Below are 17,960 nucleotides of genomic sequence, written 5' to 3'. Positions count from 1 at the left end.
TGGTGGGGAACAGCAGGTACAAGGGCCGGAAGTTCACCCAGAGTGAGTGAGTGTGTAATGTGAGGCTGCCAAGGTGTGCGAGGGAGGAGGGGGCTGCTGCCTGGAAGTGGGATTTCAGAGCCAGTGGGATCCAGGGAGCAGGAACATTAAACCCGATTGGCCGGCTCCAGGCCTCTGTTGTCTAATCTGCAGACTGGGACAGCCTCAGGACTGCCATCTTCACCATTCCCTCTGCTGAGAATGCTCTTCTTCATAACTCCTCATGGCCCAGCCATGAACACGGCCATGCGTGCCCACGCTTCTAGCCCCGTGCCAAGCCTGTGGCAGGGGCCTGGCTTCCATGTGTCCTCATCCTAGCTGCATGAGGCACACGCAAGCCCAGAGGCCCTCCTGGAGCCGTGGTTTTCCCAAGAATCCCAGCACCAGCCGGGAGTGGCCCCCAGGTGTGCCGGATGCCAAGGGAAACAGGAGGTGAGCTCATGGTCCTGCCACAGGCATCAGGGCACAGGCTTCACTAGAAGTGCCCAGGTTGGGATTGACTCTTAAGCCTCCCCACCACTCCTCACTCACCCTCTGTGGTTCCCCATTGCCCTCAGGAGACAGCCCAAGCCCTGTACCACCTGGCACCAGTTCTCCTGAGCCCTAAGATTTCCCTACCCTGAGATCAATCTGTCCAGCAGACCAGACTCACTTTTGTCTCAGGGCCTTTGCACATACTGTTCCTCTAGCTAGAATGCCTTTCAGCCATCTCTTTATCTGGCTGTGGTCTCTTCACCTTCCTGGTCATAGCTCTGTGTTCCCTCCTCTTCTAAGAAACCTCCCTAGACTCCCCCTGATGCCCCAAGATGGGTCAGGCACCTTCTTGGAGCTCCCACTGCTGCCTGTCCCTTGGGACGATTATGGTGGGCTCCCCACGAGGGAGGAGCCCAATCTGGTTTGTCCACTTCATGTCCCCAGCCTCATGGCACATAGCAGATGGTCAATGCGTTTGTGGAATGAATGAATGTGCCTGAAATATCCCCAACTTCAAGCTTCACCTGTTTCTCTCTGCCAGAATTGTCACCTTTTTTATCCCCTGAACTGAGTCTTCCTTTCCTTTAGATTTCTTGCCACCTCCTCCAGGAAGCCCTCAGTGACTTCTCTGCAACCTCCCACTAGAACAGATCTGGCAATGACCCTATCTTGGCTTCATCCCTGCCCCTCACAGTGGCTTTCGGCTATTTGCTTCACCTCTCTGGACCTCAGTTTCCCTGCTTATAGAATAGAGGCTGCAAACACTGAAGGGTAGCAGTAGAGAGTGTTAATACCAGAAAACAGAGGTGTTTTGTAGCTTAAGAGTATGGCTGGGCTGGGAGGATTTTCCTGATTAGCAATAATTTCTATTTTTATTACAAGCTGTTCCCACAGAGCTGGACTGGAGCTCCGATGGTATGGGCAAAGTCTCGACAAACAGAAGCACAGGGCTCCCCTTCAGACCTCCTCCAGCCGGAGTCTCTTAATTTGCTAGCCCTCCTGCGGGGAGGGACACACACAGGCGGGTGCACAGACTGGGTGACTGAGTGGGCTCTGGCCTCTGGGCGACCAGGTTGTCACCACCACCTACCCATCAACCAGAGAACGGCAAAGAGGAAAGACCAGAAAGGGGTTGGGGGAGGAGGTAACTCCTAACCTTAAGCCACTCTTGACTCAGTTTCCCTAAGTGTGAGCTGAGGGGAGCCGCTATGGGGCTCGCTTCGGTTCCAGCTATGGTGGAGGCTTGGCACGCAGCCGTCTCTCAAACAAGTGAATGAAAGGGCTGGAGGGCGGTCCTGACTGATTCCCCGCCCCACCAACCTCAGCCCAAGCCCCCGCTGACTCAGTTTCCTCGCCCGATCCGGGTTCAGCAGCGCTGGGCGGGGCCTTGAACGTGGAGGCCAGCGCCGTCTGTTTACCTTGTGGCTGGACGCTGGGCAGGGCCGCGGTGGGCCGTCCCCCGGGCCGGCCGCGCCGCCGGGATAAATAGGCCGCTCGGCCCTCGTGGGCGGCAGAGAGCGAGCCGCCGTCCAGCTCCCCGCCGCCGTCATGGTTCTCGCCGCCGCCCGCGTTCTCTTGCTCACGCTGGCTGCCCTCGGCGCATCAGGCCAGGGGCAGATGCCGCTGGGTAAGCCGCTCCTCCCCACGCCGTGCCTCTGACCCCCAGAGGGACAGGACTCACGGGAGGCCTAGGGTCGCGCGCGGCTCCTTGATGTTCGGGGAAAGTTCACCGGGGCGTGCCGGGTGGAGACAGCAGAAAGTGGGGCAGAAGCTCAAGTAATTGGGTGGGCGTCAGGGATCCCTGCGGCGGCGGGGTGAGGAGTGGTGATGGGGGTCGCCGGTTCCCGACGCCCCACCAGCGCCCCCTGTCAGCGCAGGTGGGGACCTGGGCCCGCAGATGCTACGCGAACTCCAGGAGACCAACGCGGCCCTGCAGGACGTACGGGACCTACTGCGGCAGCAGGTGCCGGCCGGGGTTGGGGGGTTGGGGGTGCAGGGGAGAAGACAGAGACTTGGAAGAGGGGAAGTGGGTCTCGGAGGCAGGGGAGGGTGGGGGAGTGGGAAGGGACCGGAGAAGTTGGTCCTGATGGAGGTGAAGAGGGGCCGGGTTTATGGAAAGGAAGAGGGAGAGGAGGCGGGGCGGGGGGGTCCCAAGGATGAGGCGTTCTACGGGAGAGGGTACGGATCCTTGAGGGGAGAAGGAAATCCCAGAGAAGGAGGAGAAGGGGCTGGGAGAGTGCGGATCTGGGGGTAGGGAGTCCGTGGGGAGAGGGTCCGCGACGGTGGTGCCATGGGGAAGGAGTCTGAGAGAGGGAGAGGGGAGACCGGCGAGGGAGGAGAATGATGGAGCCCCGCTGACCACACCCCATCTCCCTTGCACCAAAGGTCAAGGAGATTACGTTCCTGAAAAACACGGTGATGGAGTGTGACGCGTGCGGTGAGCGCAGCCGGGGCGACGGAGACGGGGTGGCCGGGGAGCGAGAAGAGATGGGGAGACAGAAACATATCCAGAGAGCAGAGGACAGACCGGGAGCAAAAGAGACAGAGAAGAAGACAGAGGTTGACAGAGATGGAGAGATTGGATGAAAGATGGAGAGAGAGGAACAGAAAGGAGACAGAGAGACTGTGGGAGGGGGAGACCCCCAAAAGAGCCAGAAACCTTGCGAGAGACGCTGGGAGGTGGAGTCGCGGAGGGAGAAGCGAAAAAAAACGGTCGGGCGCAGAGATCCAGAGTCTGCAGAGACCTGGAGAGCGGAGCACTCAGTACGGGGCGGGGTCGCAGAAGAGCCAGGATGGGAGCTCTGTCTCGATAGGCTCCACCCCTGGGCGTGGCCTTAACCACTCGCGCCCCACTCCCTGCAGGGATGCAGCCCGCGCGAACCCCCAAACTGACGGTACGGCCGCTAAGCCAGTGTTCGCCCGGCTTCTGCTTCCCCGGAGTGGCTTGTACCGAGACAGCCAACGGCGCGCGCTGCGGACCCTGCCCCGAAGGTTTCACAGGCAACGGCTCGCACTGCGCCGACGTCAACGAGGTGCGTCTGCCACCACCGCCCCGACGAACCCCCAACGCTTGCCCCACAACTCCCCACCGCCCCGCCCCGACGACCTCCTCGTCCGCTGGGGGTCCTCCGGGAGAGGACCCCCTCACCTCCGGGGGCGCACGTCCTGACGACCTCCCCACCGCCGGCGGACAGTCACCCCTACCACGCCCCTCTCCACCTAGGACGCCCACCCTGACGACCTCCTCCATAGCCAGTGACGTCAGCCCCGACGACTCCCCTACCGCCGGGAGTGGTCCCCCTCAACGACCCCACTCACCACCGCCCGGGGTCGCCGACCCCAGCGACCCTTCCACCACCGGGGCTCCCCCGCCCAGGCAACCTCCTCACCGACGGGCACGCACGCCCCGACGACCACTTCCCCGCTCCGCTGGAGACGCCCGCCCTCAAAATTTCTTCCCCCGTCCATGAGCATCCAGCCCACCGGGTCCCAGAAACAGCCCCACTCCAGGCAGGCCCTTCTCCTCGCCTGGTCTTGCCCTTTCCCACATCAAGGCAAAGCCGTGTGTGACCTCTGGGACAATAGCCTCTGCCCCACATGGCACCCCCTCCCTCCTATAGCTAGCTGATGGCCCTTGAACTTTACAAGTTCAATAAGCCCTAAGGCGCCTCTTTCTGGGAGGCCCAGCTCCTCATCCTCTGATCCTCCCCGGCCCTTCCTCCTCCAGTGCACTGCCCATCCTTGCTTCCCTGGCGTTCGCTGCATCAATACCAGTCCGGGCTTCCGCTGCGAGGCTTGCCCACCTGGGTTCAGCGGCCCCACCCATGAGGGCGTGGGGCTGGCCTTCGCCAAGGCCAATAAGCAGGTGAGGGCCATCGGGGGTTGGAGAGCCGGGAGGAGCATTTCGGGGTGGGCGGCATTTTGTTAAGTAAACTCCAGCCTTGCAGCCTGCTTGGCTCCAGGTGCAACAGATGGGGACAGGAGTCTGGGGAAGAGGAAGTTAAGGGTTTCCCATCAGGGATGGTCGGGACTGGAGGCAAGGTGCAGGGAAGAGGTAGGATTCAGAGGATTCTTGAATCGGGTCTGGGGGTATCTGCCTGGAGCGTTGACCAGTGCGCTCTCTCCCACTCAGGTTTGTACGGACATTAACGAGTGTGAGACCGGGCAGCATAACTGCGTCCCCAACTCTGTATGCGTCAATACCGTGGTAAGGCCTGGGAGGAGAAGGAAGGATTGAGAGATGGAGGGTGGGGCGGAGGTGTCAGGCGGCGAGGGCTGACCTCCTGTGGCCTGGGCTCAGGGCTCCTTCCAGTGTGGCCCTTGCCAGCCCGGCTTCGTGGGCGACCAGGCATCAGGCTGCCGTCCGCGGCCACAGCGCTTCTGCCCTGACGGCACGCCCAGCCCGTGCCACGAGAAGGCCGACTGCGTCCTAGAGCGTGATGGGTCGCGATCTTGCGTGGTGAGTGCGAGCGGGCCAGGAGTGGAATGGGATGAGGGTGCGGGTGTAGGGCCACGCTAGAGCACCCACTTACTACCCCACCCGCAGTGCGCCGTCGGCTGGGCTGGCAATGGGCTCATCTGCGGCCGCGACACAGACTTAGACGGCTTTCCGGACGAGAAGCTACGCTGCTCTGAGCGCCAGTGCAGAAAGGTAGGGGGGGTGCGGAGGGCGTGGCCTGGTAGAGGGTGGGCGGGCCTACTGGCCACGCCCCTAATGCCCGCAGCGCCCACCCCTAGGACAACTGCGTGACGGTGCCCAACTCAGGGCAGGAGGATGTGGACCGGGACGGCATCGGAGACGCCTGCGACCCGGACGCCGACGGGGACGGCGTCCTCAATGAGAAGGTGGGGCAAAAGTGGGGCCTGGGCGAGACCGGGTGGGGGGCGTGTCTCCGGGTGACGGGTGTGGCCTCAGAGGCTGATCTCGGGGTCCCAAAGGACTAGGGGGGAGGGTTCCATGCAGAGGAGGCGGGGCCTCGGAGCTGGACAGTCTGGGGAGTGACTTTTGACTCTCTAGGACTGCCTATCCCCTAACCGGCCCTCACCTCTAGGACAACTGCCCGCTCGTGCGGAACCCAGACCAGCGAAATACGGATGGCGACAAGTGGGGCGATGCGTGCGACAACTGTCGGTCCCAGAAGAACGACGACCAGAAGGACACAGATAAGGACGGCCGAGGCGACGCCTGCGACGACGACATAGACGGCGACCGTAAGTTCTGGGCAGGGGAGGAGAGGAGAGGAAAGGGCGGGCACCAAGGGGTGGGGTTTGGCTGGAGGCGGGGCTCAGCCTCTTCTGGAAGCCGGGGAGCGGGTGAGCTCGCCTAGGGCGCCATGGACCGCTGATCCTGCTCCGCGGGCAGAAATGCAAGCTGGGATGCCGAGGGAAAGAGGGAAGACCTTCTGGAGGAGGGGAAAGGGGACCGTGCGTTAGATGCTGCAGGGGAAAGAGGACAGAGCCGTGAGCATGGGGGACAGGGCCCCATGGAGGAGGTACCATTTTTACAGCCGGGAGAGACTCAAGGTGGTGCACATACTGAGCCAGTCCCTGCACCGCTCCATTTAGTCTCTAGGAGGCTGGGCACTGGGCACGAATACTTGGTTTAACTTTGTAGTTATTGGGAGCCAGCCAAAGGTGGAGTGGGGACTCTGTCCCAGACTAATCCCAGGTCTGCACCTGCTCTGCTGAAGTCAGCCTGGCCCCGGCCCCATCTGGGGATCCGGTTCTGTTCCTCTGCTTCTCACAGGGATCCGCAATCCGGTAGACAACTGCCCCAAGGTGCCCAACTCAGATCAGAAAGACACTGATGGTGATGGTGTAGGAGATGCCTGTGACAACTGTCCTCAGAAGAGCAACGCAGACCAGGTGAGTGTAGGCCAGACTCCAGCTGGGGCAGACCCCCAGGTGAGTCCCAGACTGGTTAACAAGACTCCAGCCCAGTCTGAACAACTTGGGGTCGGGGCGGGGGTGGGGGTTGTTGCTTGAGCACAGGAGGATCTTGGCTCTGGAACTGGGGGTGGGGAAGAGGCTTCTGAATTCTTCTGCCATGATTATGAACGTCTGTATCCTCCCCCTCCTCTGGCCCCCAGAGGGATGTGGACCACGACTTCGTGGGAGATGCTTGTGACAGCGACCAAGACCAGTAAGCAGGCCATCTGGGGCTGAGGTGGGGACCCAGGGTGGGCAGCACCTGACCCGGCTTTCTGGGGTCTCATTGTCCCTGTTCCACCCACTCTAGGGATGGGGATGGGCACCAGGACTCGAAGGACAACTGCCCTACAGTGCCCAACAGTGCCCAGCAGGACTCAGACCACGATGGCCAGGGTGACGCCTGCGACGACGATGATGACAATGATGGGGTCCCCGACAGTAGGGACAACTGCCGTCTAGTGCCCAACCCGGGCCAGGAAGACATGGACCGTAAGGCCGGACGCAGGTCCCGTGTGGGGGACGGGGCCAGGGTGAGGTTAGGGGTGGGCACGGTGGGGGCAGTGGCATTTGTGAGCCGAGCTGGAGGCGTGGCCTGGGCAGGGCCAGTAGCTTGTATGGGCATGGCCAGGCCTGGGGCGGGGCCTGGAGCTCATTCTATCATTGCGGGGGGGCCTCCCACCTCCTCTCAGGCGACGGCGTGGGTGATGCGTGCCAGGGCGACTTTGATGCGGACAAGGTGGTAGACAAGATCGATGTGTGTCCGGAGAACGCTGAGGTCACCCTCACCGACTTCCGGGCCTTCCAGACGGTCGTGCTGGACCCTGAGGGCGACGCACAGATAGACCCTAACTGGGTGGTGCTCAACCAGGTGGGGGCGGGGACGAGGCGGGAAGTAGGGGGAGCCCAGGACCACCACAGCGGGTCCTAAACTGGGGGCAGGGAGCCCAGTCCTTCTGGCCTGACGCCCTTCTTCCTTTGAACCTCACCAGGGTATGGAGATCGTACAGACGATGAACAGCGACCCAGGCCTGGCTGTGGGTGAGACGCGGGGGTGGCCAAGCCATGCAGGGAGCTGCTCGGGGGGCGGGGCCGGAGGAGAGGCGGGACAGGGGCGGGCCTGGACTCGGGAAAGGCGGAGCCAGGTTAGGTGGGCTGGACTCTGGGCTTGGGCATTCTGTACTCCGAAGGGGCAAGGTTCAGGAACGGATCCGGATCCCGGTAGGCCAGAGGCTAGCGTGCCTTCCTCTCCCCAGGTTACACGGCCTTCAATGGCGTGGATTTCGAAGGCACGTTCCACGTGAACACTGCCACGGATGACGACTACGCTGGTTTCATCTTTGGCTACCAGGACAGCTCCAGCTTCTATGTGGTCATGTGGAAGCAGATGGAGCAGACGTACTGGCAGGCGAACCCCTTCCGTGCGGTGGCAGAGCCCGGCATCCAGCTCAAGGTGCCAGGCCCTTCCTGAGCGCTTGGTTTCAGCGCCTTCTCTGAGGCCCCCTACCCTTCCACAGACCCACAAGCCTTGCAGTCCCCGGCATTATCCTACGGACCTCAAAGGCTTTCTACCGAAATCCTCCCAGTTCCTCCCACAGGCCCTCAAACATTCCCCCAGGATCCCCTGGTCTTCCTGTGGGCACCCAAACCCCCTCACAGAGCCCCAAGCTTTCTCTCAGGTTCTAAATCCTCCTGCAGACCCCCTAGAATAGATGCGCTCAGGCATGTCCGACTCTTTGCAACCCCATGGACTGTAGCCTGCCAGGCTCCTCTGTCATAGGATTCTCCAGGCAAGAATACTGGAGTGGGGTGCCATGCCCTCCTCCAGGGGATCTTCCAGACCCAGGGATGGAACCCCCATCTCTTGCATCTCCTCCATTGCAGGCGGGTTCTTTACTACTAGCGCCACCCGGACCCCAGTATTTCACTGAAACCCTGAAATTCCCTAAGTCCTCTGGACTCTAGTTTATCCTACCGACCACTGCTGCCCCCTATAACCTACCTGTAAACCTCCATGTGGCCAAGGCTTCCGTGAGGGTCTCCCATCCAGGCATACCAGGGGCCCCCACCACTCCTCTGTGACTCAAAGCTCCTTGCCCGTCTGGGGGCCTTGGTGGCCTGTATGGTCCCTGACCCCACTCCCCTCTTCCTGGATGTGGCAGGCCGTGAAGTCCTCCACAGGCCCTGGGGAGCAGCTTCGGAACGCACTGTGGCACACAGGGGACACAGCATCACAGGTGCGGCTGCTGTGGAAGGATCCCCGGAACGTGGGCTGGAAGGACAAGACATCCTACCGCTGGTTCCTGCAGCACCGGCCCCAAGTGGGCTATATTAGGTGGGAACCCACCCTCCGCCAAGGGGCCCAGAGTCCCTGCTCATTCCTGGCTCTTGTGGGAGAGGGTTGCTTCGGGGGGCCTTGGTCCCCTAGCCTGTAAAATAGGAATAATACAGGCAGAAATAACTGTTTGGCCCTGGGGCATGATACCCCTCCGAGGACATGGGGAGGGTTCAGGTCCGGCAGATGAGCTGTTCATTGGGCGGGGCCAGAGGGGAGGCGGGGCCAGAGGGGAGGCGGGACAGGGGCGGGCCTGGACTCGGGAAGGGCGGGGCCAGGTTGGGCGGCCTGGACCCAGGGCTGGGGGTTCTGAACTCCGCACATACATAGCAGAAGGTGGGGTCTCACCCACTCCCCGTTTCCCAATCCCCACTCTGCGCTGCCAGGAAGTCTAGGCGCTATGTTTAGCATCTACTGTATGCGCGCCCTGCACATCCGTCGTCACACAGGGGAACTGAGGCTCACATCAGGAGCCCCCTCTGCCCTGAGTGTGGCCCAGGCAGGGAGACACACAGTTCCCTCTCCTAGAGAAGAGAAGCTAGTTCACTGGGCAGGGTGCTGACGCTCTGAGAGGGGAGGGCTTGGCCTAGGGCCCCGAGTCACGGTCCCCTCCTCCCCTGCAGAGTGCGATTCTACGAGGGCCCAGAGCTGGTGGCAGACAGCAACGTGATCCTGGATACGACCATGCGGGGCGGTCGTCTGGGGGTCTTCTGCTTCTCCCAGGAGAACATCATCTGGGCCAACCTGCGCTACCGCTGCAACGGTAAGAGGACCCTCATCAGGGAAGGCGGGGAGCCTGCACCCCCCACCCTCACCCGCCTCTCACCTGCTCACCCTCTCTCCACAGACACCATCCCCGAGGACTACGAGGCCCAGAGGCTGCTGCAGGCCTAGGGATGGGGTTGGGGACCTGCCACTAGGTGACAGCCACCCGCACAACTGCCCTCAGCGTGGGAAGTCATCAGCACCAGGCCCCAGGAGGCAGTCGGCCTGGGGGGGAATGAGAGGGGCTCAGGGAAGACAAAATAAAGTGTGTCTGTGTGGCGGAGGGGCTGGCTGTGGTCTCTGCTTCGGGAAGATGGTAGGGTCAAGTCTCTGAGGGGAGGCTGGCCCAGAGACCCCAAACTTAGGCAGTGGGGGTGGGGACTGCCACTGGCTCCCTGCTGACTGGCTGGGGCCCTAGCAGCCTGACTAGGAGTGTCGGGCCTCGGTTTGCAGGCCCCAGGCCTGCTGCTTCGTCCCCTCCGCGCCCCTGGAGCATCTGGCCTAGGATCCTGCGGTGTGTGTGTGAGGGGCTCAGGCCTGGGTGCCCGTGTTCATGGGTGCGTGGTCTCTGGGCAACTTCCACCTGGTGCGCCTGCAAAACCCACATCTCATCCTTGAGGCGGGAGAAGAGGGGAGGAAAAAAAGGGAGGAGGCAGAGACGAAAACAGTGAATTTTTATTACGTTTCATTACAAAGGATGCAAAGGTACAAAGACGATAGTGCCCACGCCAGAAAGGACGGGCAGGGGCTGGCCAAGTGCGCCCTGAGCGCCCGCCCCCGCCCACTGTGGGCACCCACGCGTGCAGCCCACGGGACAGCCACAGCACAATGTGCATGCTGGGGAGGGCAGAGCCAGCCTGGACAAAGGGACACAGGTGGGACGGGGCCGGGCCTGGAGGGTTTGCATATATCAGTGGTACTGCCCAGCTCCTGGAAGGGGAAGGGCAGTTTCCTATGGAGGGCGTGGCAGGGTCAGTGGACCTCAGCTGCCAAAGCCCTCCCTCCCGAAGTCTGGTGGCAAGTGCCACAGCTGTGTCCCCTTGTCCCCAGTTGGCAGGAGGTCAGAAATGACAGGCTGGGCATCGACTGCCCCCAGATTCCACAACCCTGTGAGAGGAGGGCAACCCACATGTCTGGCTCCTGGGGACAGGGTGCTGGGTGCTGGTCAGTTGGGCAGAAGGTAGGGAGAGCTGCCTGGAATCAGCTTCTGACATCTAGCCCCTGCCTCCTTCCCTGCCTGGGACGAGCCTGGGACCCGGATACCATGGACCTGAGCTCCTAATGACAAGAGGGAACTGAGGCCTTGGTCACAAGAGTCTTGCCCGCCCCCGGGTGCCTTCAGAGGTACCCCAGTCAGTGCCCAGGCCTGGGATTGCAGGTCATCCCACCTCTGCTGGGGAGAATTCCTCTGTGGCCAGGCGCCTGTGGCACACCCATGGTTACGAGAGGTGCCTGAGCCCCACCAGCCAGGACCCACAAAAGCTGAAGGAAACCACAAAGAGCTGGCTCAGGCCAAACTGACGAAGGAACGTCCCAGGGATCCCGTCATACACCGTGAGACTCCCCCAGGGGTGGGGGCCCAGGGCCCACAGAGAATGGAACAGGGCAGAAACAAACCAGGCTGCTGACTCACCCCAGGCAGGCCTCCCAGAGCAGGAGGCACCCAGTCCCCCCGTAGCTCTTAAGGTCATGTGGCCGGGGTGCAGGCTCAGGCGGCCACAGACCCCTCACCTGAAGCATCATGCCCAAGAGCACCAGGTACGCTTGACCTGGCACCTCTGTGCCCCAACCCCACGCCAAGGGTACCCCGGGGCCTCTGACCACAGCTCCCTCAGAACCCAGGGAGGGTGGGGGGTGGTTGCTCCCGTTTTGTCACAACTAGGGTGGGGGCAAGGGAGGTGGAGGGTCTTTCAACCATACCAGGCCTCACCACCCCTAGCCCGCACCCTGGGGTGGGGACACCTTCTTTGGACATGCAGGAAACTCAGAAGCTGGAGTGGGGGCAGGAGGTTGGCAGCATGTCTGGTTATGAACTAGCTCAGGGTTGGCCCAGGCGTGGAGATCTGGGGAGAAGTGTAGCATCCCAGGAGAACTCAGCCCCCGGGAGGTCTCTGGGTCCACAGAAGCCCCTCAAGGAGCAGTGATCGAAGGGACTCTTCAGGCCCCGGCCTCGGGAGCCCTGCCAGCCCCACCACGGGCCTCACACCATCCCCCATCTCCCGTGAGCAGGCCGCAGCCAGCTCGCACCCGGCACGCAGCCCCTACAGCGGACAGCTACCCTGGCAGGATGGACAGACGACACGGGACCTCTCACCCTCCATGCAAGGGTCTCACCAGCATCTGATGGACAGACAGATGGACAGCCACTCTCGCCCACCCGCATGTGACACAGGGGCCTCATGACGGCCCCACGTGGCCAGCCATCCTCCTCAGAGGTGGGCCGCCCGAAGCAATCAGGCCCAACACACCTAGGATGTCCTAACTCTGCTGGCTCAGCCCTCAAAATCCACAAGTAGGTAACAGTACACAAAAGCCAGCCAAGCACCCAAAGCCGGGCTCCCAGCCCCTGTGCACACCCGCTAGGCAGGCAGGTGGCCCCAAGGCCAGTGGAGAGGCTGGCGGTTAGCACAGAGGTGGCATTCCACACCCACCTGCCCCTGCCTTCCGGCCTTGCAGGCCTGGTCCCAGGGAGCTCTGTGGACCACGGTTGGGGTGGGGGCTGGACCCAGTGCAATCAGGGTCCCTTCTGCTGTGCACCTGTCCCCAGCAGGGAGCCTGGCCAAGCTTCTGGGTACTACTGGCTGTGGGTCCCCAAATTTTGCTGAAGAACAGACCTGCCTCCTAAGCTTTCCATTGAGGGGGTCTCAGGGCCCTCTACCCCAAGGGGCTGGCCCTCACCCTTCTTGCCCAGGATAGTGCTGGGGGGAGCAAGGTGAGCCGGGAAAGTGGAGGGGGCGCTGCAGTCTACCCCAGCAGTGCTGCTGTCTCCCCTCTGGTAACGGCACGCGTGCTCACGGGTACCTGTGACGGGGTGTGACCCCCAAAGAGACCCGCCTTCTCCTCCCCCAAGTCCACCCTGGGCACTGCAGGGGGTGAAGCTGAAGAGCGGAGGGTGGGGCAGGGATACAAACTCTCCTCTCTGGAGAACACAGAAAGAGGCTGACCCCAGGTCTCATCCTCATGGGGGGACATGCTCCCCACCCTGGGGGTTCAGAGGACAGGGGGCAAACCGAGGCATGGCGTGTGCTCCCAAGGGACGGATGAGGGGAGCTTAGCCGCAGCGAGTGAGGGCGCGGTGGTGGGTCTATGTACATGACGCAGGGGCCCCGGCTCACCCCTCACGGCGCAGCTTGCCTCGAATCACAGTATTTTCACATCACGAGTCAAAGGGCTGATTCCCCTAAGCTGTCCTGTTCCTAAAAGTCTTGGCAATTCAAGAATACTTAGTAGAGAAGTGATATATAAGAAAAAACCCAAATCCCCTGTTGTAGACCCCCCGGCAAAGGCCTGCCCAGGGCTAGGAGGGGGCAGCGAATCCTTTGAGGATGCCTGGCCGCTGGTTTCTGGCTGGGTCCCCTCCCCAGGAAAGCTCTGCACCCACGCCCCTCATGGGCCGAGGCTGCCGTGTTAATACAAAGTCACCTGTGCTCCTGGCCAAGGGATGCGAGAAACGGGCCACGGGGCTGGACACCCCTCCTTCCCTGCCCACCTGCACCAAGAACCCAGTGCTGGGCAGATGGGAAGTGTGGGCTGACGGGGTTCCCTCATGGGGTCCCCAGTGCCTTGTTTGAAAGTTGCATCCAGGAAGGTTGTTTGTAATTTTATTAAGGCCATTTTTTTAAAAAGTTCTACATACAAGTCTAATGGTAATCAAACCCTTCTATGTACATGTAGTTCTTCTTAAAAAAAAAAAAACAAAAAACAGTCCCCATTCTTTGCCCCCAGCCCCTGCCACGCAAAGAGGACAGGCCCCTGACCTGGATGGACTGGCACTGTGTCCCCCAGCCAGACAACAGCGGTGGAGGCCAAGTGGCAAAGGACAGGGGGCTCCCCGTGGGTGTGGCCACCTGGCCACTTGGCTATGTGCTAACAGCCCAGCTGGGGAACGAGAGGGACGGTCACTAGGATCTGGCTCCCACAGACACGAGGCGGCGCTCCGGAGACCCTGATGGAGGTGGAAACGCACCAGGCAGGAGGGGCCAGCCCGGCTGGCAGGCAGAGAAACAAGTAAGAACTCAAGATGCGGTGTTGGAAGGAACCAAACAGAGGCTCCGGTTCCAGGGCAAAGCAGAATTCGAAGCCTGCCCTGCTGCCCGCTCGCAGGGCCTGGAGGGCTGATGGCCGGCCTCTGGCGCACCAGTGAGCCCGACAGATGGTCACCTGGGCCTCCTGAGGCACTTTGAGAAGCACCTGGAAACCAGCCTCTGAAACACACACTGCTCTTTGCCTCCAAAGCCAACCCTGCCGGGAGCGGCCACCAAAGAGATGGTGGGAGAGGATGAATGTTGGCTGGTTCTCGGGGCGGGCTTGCTGAGGACAGGCTCATCACTGGGGCGCCTCAGAGCAGAGGGGCCGCAGCTGCTGCCAGCCATGGGGTCTGGGATGGACCCGCCCTGAGGACTGGCTGGCACCTTCAGGAGACCCTTAATGCAAGCCGGGGCTCCTTCCCGGAAGTTGGTTATGGGACTGGAGGCGAGGCACTTCCGGCCGCTGCCGCCAGCTTTCACCAGGGTGTCCGCCCAGTCCAGCCTAACCTCACGTCCTTCTGGTTTGGGATAACGGAGCAAAACTAAAAAGACAGGAGATGCAGCTCAGACCTGGGCACGCAGCAGGCTGCTTCCAGTTAGCTCACAAGTATTACAAGATTGGATTTCTAGAGTTAAAAAAAAAAAACATGCTCTCAGGCAAGTGTTGGCTTGAAGGAGTCAGTTACTCATCCACAACCAAAATGTAAATACAAACCAAAAGAAACAAACGAAAAGAAACACAACAAAAAATGCCCTGGCCACCCCCTCCCCAGCCCATTCATTAAATAATAGTAACAGTGACCACAGTACAAAGAAAGATGGAAACAAGTTGCACCCCGCCCCCAGAAATATCTGCCTCCACATGAGTCCCCGACAGGCTGGGGTGGGGGTTTCACAGCACAGGTGGCCGCAAAGGGGCCTGGCCGGAGGGTGGGGGATGGGCAGGCGAGGCAGGGACCCTGGAGGAGACTCAGCTGCTTCCCATGCTGTTCACATGTTCGCATCCCACCTCCATGTGATGGATGCTAGCGTTCTGTGTGTGCACAGAAATATAAAAGACAGCAGTCCAAATAGTGTTTATTTCGCTTCACGTCCGCCCCCCTCTCTCTGGCACTTTCTCCCTTTGGCAGGGTGGGGCTGGCTCGCTACCTATCCAAGGGCTGGGGGTGCGGGCAGGTAGGGGGCCCAGGGACAAAGAAGGCAGTGAGAGCTGGACAACAGTCGCAAGATGTACCTCAGCCCACCACCATTGCAGAGCATGGTGCCCACCGAGGCTGGGAGCCCTGCCCAGCATGCTTTCCGCATCTTACAGGGGATGAGAGAGCAGGGAGGGTCCGCGGGGGCGACGACGCGCGGCCTCACGCGGGAGGTGAACGACCGGGGCGGGGTGGGCAGGGGGCGCTTGGCGGCATTGCAAGCTCAGAATCACAAGCTCGGCCGTTTGCGAGGGACGGAGCGCCGCTGTCCCCAGGCTCGGGGTGATGCCATCGGGACCACTGGCCGGCGGGGTGACAGAGCCGGGGGCTGGGCGGCCATGTGCCACGCGACCCGCTCACAGACGGTCCATCCGGAAGGTGTCCTCGGTGGCCGGGTCGGCCAGGACCATATCTGGGTCATTGAGCATGTGCAGTCCATCCAGGGTCAGGGGGTCAATCTTGAGTTCGTCCAGGGGGAACTGGTTGTCAGAGTCGAAGCTGACATCACCAACCCCGGCCAGTGTGCTGGTCAGTTCTTTAGAGAGGCTGGGAGGGGACTCTCCTGTCACTGGGGTGGGGGGTACACACAAAAGTCTCAGCTTTGCCCTGGCCCCCGGCACCCCCACTCTGTACCTCCACAGCCCCAGTCGACGCTCAGGCCGCACCAGGAAGCTCGCCTGAGTGGTCTGTGCTGCAAAGGACACCTGCAGTGTCTGGGGACATTTTCAGTTGTCACTCCTGGAGGGAATGCTACTGGTGTCGGGGTACAGGCTGGGGATGCGGTGACGCTGCTCAGCACCCCACAGTACACAGCGTGGTGCCAGCCCACATGTCGGGGTGCCAAGGCCAGGACGCCCGGGATGAGGTTTGTGACACAAACTTCAGCGTGACCTGAAGGGAGCAGGGGACCTCTCCGACTCTGCCAGGCAGTCTGCTCTGTGTGCATCGGGGACTTGGCTGTGGGCAGGAGGGAAGCCCAGGTTTCTCCACAGAGACCCAGGTTCAAACCTGGGCTCCTGTGAGATCATGGACTTCCATTTCCCACTCTGGCAAATGAACACGTAAGTTCTGGTCTTTCTGGGCTACTGGACAATCAGAGGCCTGATCCTCTCATACAACCTCCAAGGCCAAGGCTTCTGCACTCAAGAGTATCTCCTGCAGACCCTGGGTCCAGGCAGGTGGCCCTGGGTCTAGTCCAGGCTGTGGGGGGCTCTGGAGAGAGAACCCTCCCATCCTAGAGATGCCAGAGGGACTGCAGAAAGGGTCTCATCCTCAACCCCAAGTCAGCCCTGGCTTATGAGGAAACTGCTTCTTCTTTGATAATACCAAGAACCTTTAGGGGCATGACAAAGGGTGGGGAGAGGACTGGAAGGTCTGAGCATGGCTGGGTGGAGACGTGTGTGTGTGCGCACACGTGCCCAGGCACTGTGTGTGTGTGTGTGTGCACGTGCTCATGAGTGTGCAAGGGCACTGTGTGCGTGCGTGCATGCGTGTGTGTGTGTGCGCGTACACACACGTGTGCCCAGGCACTATCTCTGTGTGTGCACGCGTGTGTGTGCCCAGGCACTGTGTATACGTGCGTATGGGTGTGTGCCCGGGCAGTGTGTGTGTGTGCACGCGCGCATGAGTGTGCAAGGGCACTGTGTGTGCGTGCGTGCGTGTGTGTGCCCGCGTGCGTGTGTGTGCCCGGGCAGTGTGTGTGTGCACGTGCACATGAGTGTGCCCGGGCAGTGTGTGTGTGCACGCACTCATGAGTGTGCAAAGGCACTGTGTGTGTGAGTGCGTGCGTGTGTGTGCCCGGGCACTGTGTGTGTGTGCACGTGTGCGTGTGCCCAGGCACTGTGTGTATGTGTGCGTGCGTGCCCAGGAACTGTGTGCATGTGTGCGTGTGTGCGTGCGCGTGCCGGGGCACTTGTGTGTTTGCATGCGTGTGCCCAAGCAGTGTGTGTGTGTGCCCGGGCACTGTGCTTAGGCTGCTTGGGGATGCCCAACACAGTATGTGTGAGCTCTTATGTGTCTGTTGGCTGCACAGGACAAATCCCACTGGGCATGTTCAGCTACTGGGGCACACGCGCTGGGCAAGGGGTGAAGGGCGAGGTGAGTGAGTGGCTCCGTCCCGTCCCTACTCTGCACCCGGGACACTGGACTGAGTCCGGGCTCAGCATGTGCACCCCGGCCTGCACCCCGCAAGCTCCGCAGGGAGTCAAGGTGGGGCTCTGGCCTCCATGGGTCTGCACTGAGGCAGGGCTCCATCTCCCTCTAGGCTCCCACGGGGACACTGACGTCAGGACCCGCCCCGAAGACGCCCTGACGGGGGGCCTCACCTGTGAGGATGATATTGGGGATGCTGCTGTGGCTGGGGTAGCCAAGCTGCTGCGTGTCCGGCAGGCTCCCGTGGCTGCCCGTCAGGCCCATCATGGCCGCCTGGGAGTAGTTGAGCGTCGAACCTGGGCTGTACAGGCTGCTGGAGCTGATGGCGTTCTCCATCATGTTGAACTGCTCCAGCTGGAGAGGAAGCACGGGGGTGTGAGCCAGCTCCCCCAACGCTGGCCGGCCTGCCTGTGGCCACCCGGCCCTCCCGCCCCACGGGACGCCCAGCACACTCATGCTCGGGGCTGCCAAGCACAAGTCGCCCTGCCTTCGGGTCTCCCCGTCTCTGAACCTGCCTGGGCTGGCCAGCACACGGCCCTGTCCGAGCGTGTGGAGATGGATGGATGGATGGTTGGTGAAATGAGTGAACAGCTCTGAGTAGCAGTCCACCCTTCCCATGCACACACCCCCTCCACCCCGGGGTCCACGCAAAGCCAGTGCAACCTCCCGGCAAACCCACGTGCACGGCCCACACCAGGGCACTGCTGTCACAGCCACGGCCCGTCCCCGCCAGCGTCCACCGCCTGCCCTTCCTCCCCCTCTGTGGGTGGCCTCGTTCTTCGTGAAGGGTGCAGACGCAGGGGGACCAGGCCAAGCCACCCCCTC

The 17,960-nt window shown here is 61.6% G+C and overlaps 2 protein-coding genes across 12 annotated transcripts in view; one reads left to right on the top strand and one right to left on the bottom strand.

Annotated features, from left to right (window-relative positions):
• Positions 1 to 2,037: 2,037 nt before the first annotated feature.
• On the top strand, positions 2,038 to 9,780 carry COMP (cartilage oligomeric matrix protein). The gene is made up of 19 exons (XM_070374797.1): positions 2,038 to 2,140; positions 2,391 to 2,476; positions 2,899 to 2,950; positions 3,376 to 3,545; positions 4,241 to 4,378; positions 4,646 to 4,720; positions 4,814 to 4,972; positions 5,060 to 5,164; positions 5,251 to 5,358; positions 5,565 to 5,724; positions 6,260 to 6,378; positions 6,603 to 6,655; positions 6,752 to 6,933; positions 7,134 to 7,312; positions 7,434 to 7,482; positions 7,698 to 7,894; positions 8,604 to 8,776; positions 9,400 to 9,539; positions 9,624 to 9,780. The coding sequence occupies exons 1-19, from the start codon at positions 2,062 to 2,064 to the stop codon at positions 9,668 to 9,670; spliced, it is 2,271 nt and encodes a 756-aa protein (XP_070230898.1). The 5' UTR covers positions 2,038 to 2,061; the 3' UTR covers positions 9,671 to 9,780.
• Positions 9,781 to 14,848: 5,068 nt separating this feature from the next.
• CRTC1 (CREB regulated transcription coactivator 1) overlaps positions 14,849 to 17,960 on the bottom strand; it is an 80,645-nt gene continuing 77,533 nt past the window's right edge. For 8 of the 11 annotated variants that reach the window (XM_070373363.1, XM_070373361.1, XM_070373364.1 and 5 more), the window contains 2 exons: positions 17,309 to 17,489; positions 15,559 to 15,941 (listed from right to left, as the gene is read on the bottom strand). In XM_070373363.1, the coding sequence (XP_070229464.1) occupies positions 15,580 to 15,941; positions 17,309 to 17,489 (543 nt within the window). In that variant the 3' untranslated portion in view covers positions 15,559 to 15,579. The other 3 variants (XM_070373370.1, XM_070373366.1, XM_070373368.1) reach the window with 1 other exon arrangement.

This window comes from Bos mutus, chromosome 7 (assembly GCF_027580195.1).
Source record: "Bos mutus isolate GX-2022 chromosome 7, NWIPB_WYAK_1.1, whole genome shotgun sequence".
Classification (NCBI taxonomy): Eukaryota; Metazoa; Chordata; class Mammalia; order Artiodactyla; family Bovidae; genus Bos; species Bos mutus.
The sequence above is the reverse complement of the archived record's forward strand: the minus strand, read 5'-3'. Positions and strand labels throughout refer to the sequence as shown.